Genomic DNA, 947 nt, shown 5'->3' with positions numbered 1-947 from the left:
AAAAAAAAAAAGATTTTAAAAAAAAGTCATACATCATGCATTCTTTTGCTGCTTAGCATGTGTATTCACTTACATGTTTCTCTGCAAGATGTTTATTTCCGGCTCACTGTATTATATATTATACTATCTTTATTCATTTGTGTAGCGGGTCCATTGGGAGTTTTCCTTGTTTGGTTTTAATTTTAGTAGCTATTCATTTCTACATTGAAGATGCACATTTGTTCATTATTTGCACTAAATAGTACTCAGCTGTGTAGGTATTTATAAAGACCTGGTTTTTCACATATTGGTGTCATCAGCTGCAATTGTAGAATGCTAGCTTTTATCCATTGTGCTTTTAATATTTCTGGTGTAGGAAAAAAAAATTGATGTTTTTTAATTTTGTTGAGTTTGAAGTTTTTGGTTCATAAATCTAATGGTTTTATTTTCATTTTAAAGGTTTTGCTGGCCTCCATATGACCAAAAAAGTGATGCTGAATTCCGGAAGCACTGTTGTGAATGGTTAAAAAAGATTTCTGTAGGTATTCTGTGTTTGGAGGATGCAGACTTAAACACATTAAAAACTACATTAATTTTTTTTTTCATGTATTTAGTGCAGGGTCTGCAGGGTCTCAGTACCCAGATCGGACTCATCGCGATCCTCCTGTTTTCAGCTTCTCAAGTGCTGGATTCCAGGTGCACACTACCATGTATCCTCTCAGTGTGCCTTGGGGGCAGGGCCGGCACGACACACTGCGCATTGAACCTGCTTGCTGTGCCTGCCTAAGCAGGTGCTTTAGTCTGATAGCTATTTGGCCGGCTCGAAACTCCGTTAATTTTTTTTTTTTTTTTCCTTTTTTTTGGGGGGGGTCTTGCTGTGCAGTTCAGGCCGGCCTTAAGCTCATTCTATAGCCCAGGATGGTCTCAAACTCACAATGATCCTTCTGTCTTAGCCTCCCGAGTGCTGA

General features: G+C 38.3%; 1 protein-coding gene across 1 annotated transcript in view; it reads left to right on the top strand.

Annotated features, from left to right (window-relative positions):
- Haus6 (HAUS augmin like complex subunit 6) overlaps window positions 1–947 on the top strand; it is a 48,978-nt gene that overhangs the window by 8,388 nt on the left and 39,643 nt on the right. Inside the window, exon 3 of the mRNA XM_023715813.1 lies at window positions 439–517. Within this exon, the coding sequence (XP_023571581.1) occupies window positions 439–517 (79 nt within the window). The remainder of the gene's footprint in view (window positions 1–438; window positions 518–947) is intronic.

This window comes from Octodon degus, unplaced genomic scaffold, assembly GCF_000260255.1.
Source record: "Octodon degus isolate 3935 unplaced genomic scaffold, OctDeg1.0 scaffold00044, whole genome shotgun sequence".
In the NCBI taxonomy this organism is placed as follows: Eukaryota; Metazoa; Chordata; class Mammalia; order Rodentia; family Octodontidae; genus Octodon; species Octodon degus.
The sequence above is the reverse complement of the archived record's forward strand: the minus strand, read 5'-3'. Positions and strand labels throughout refer to the sequence as shown.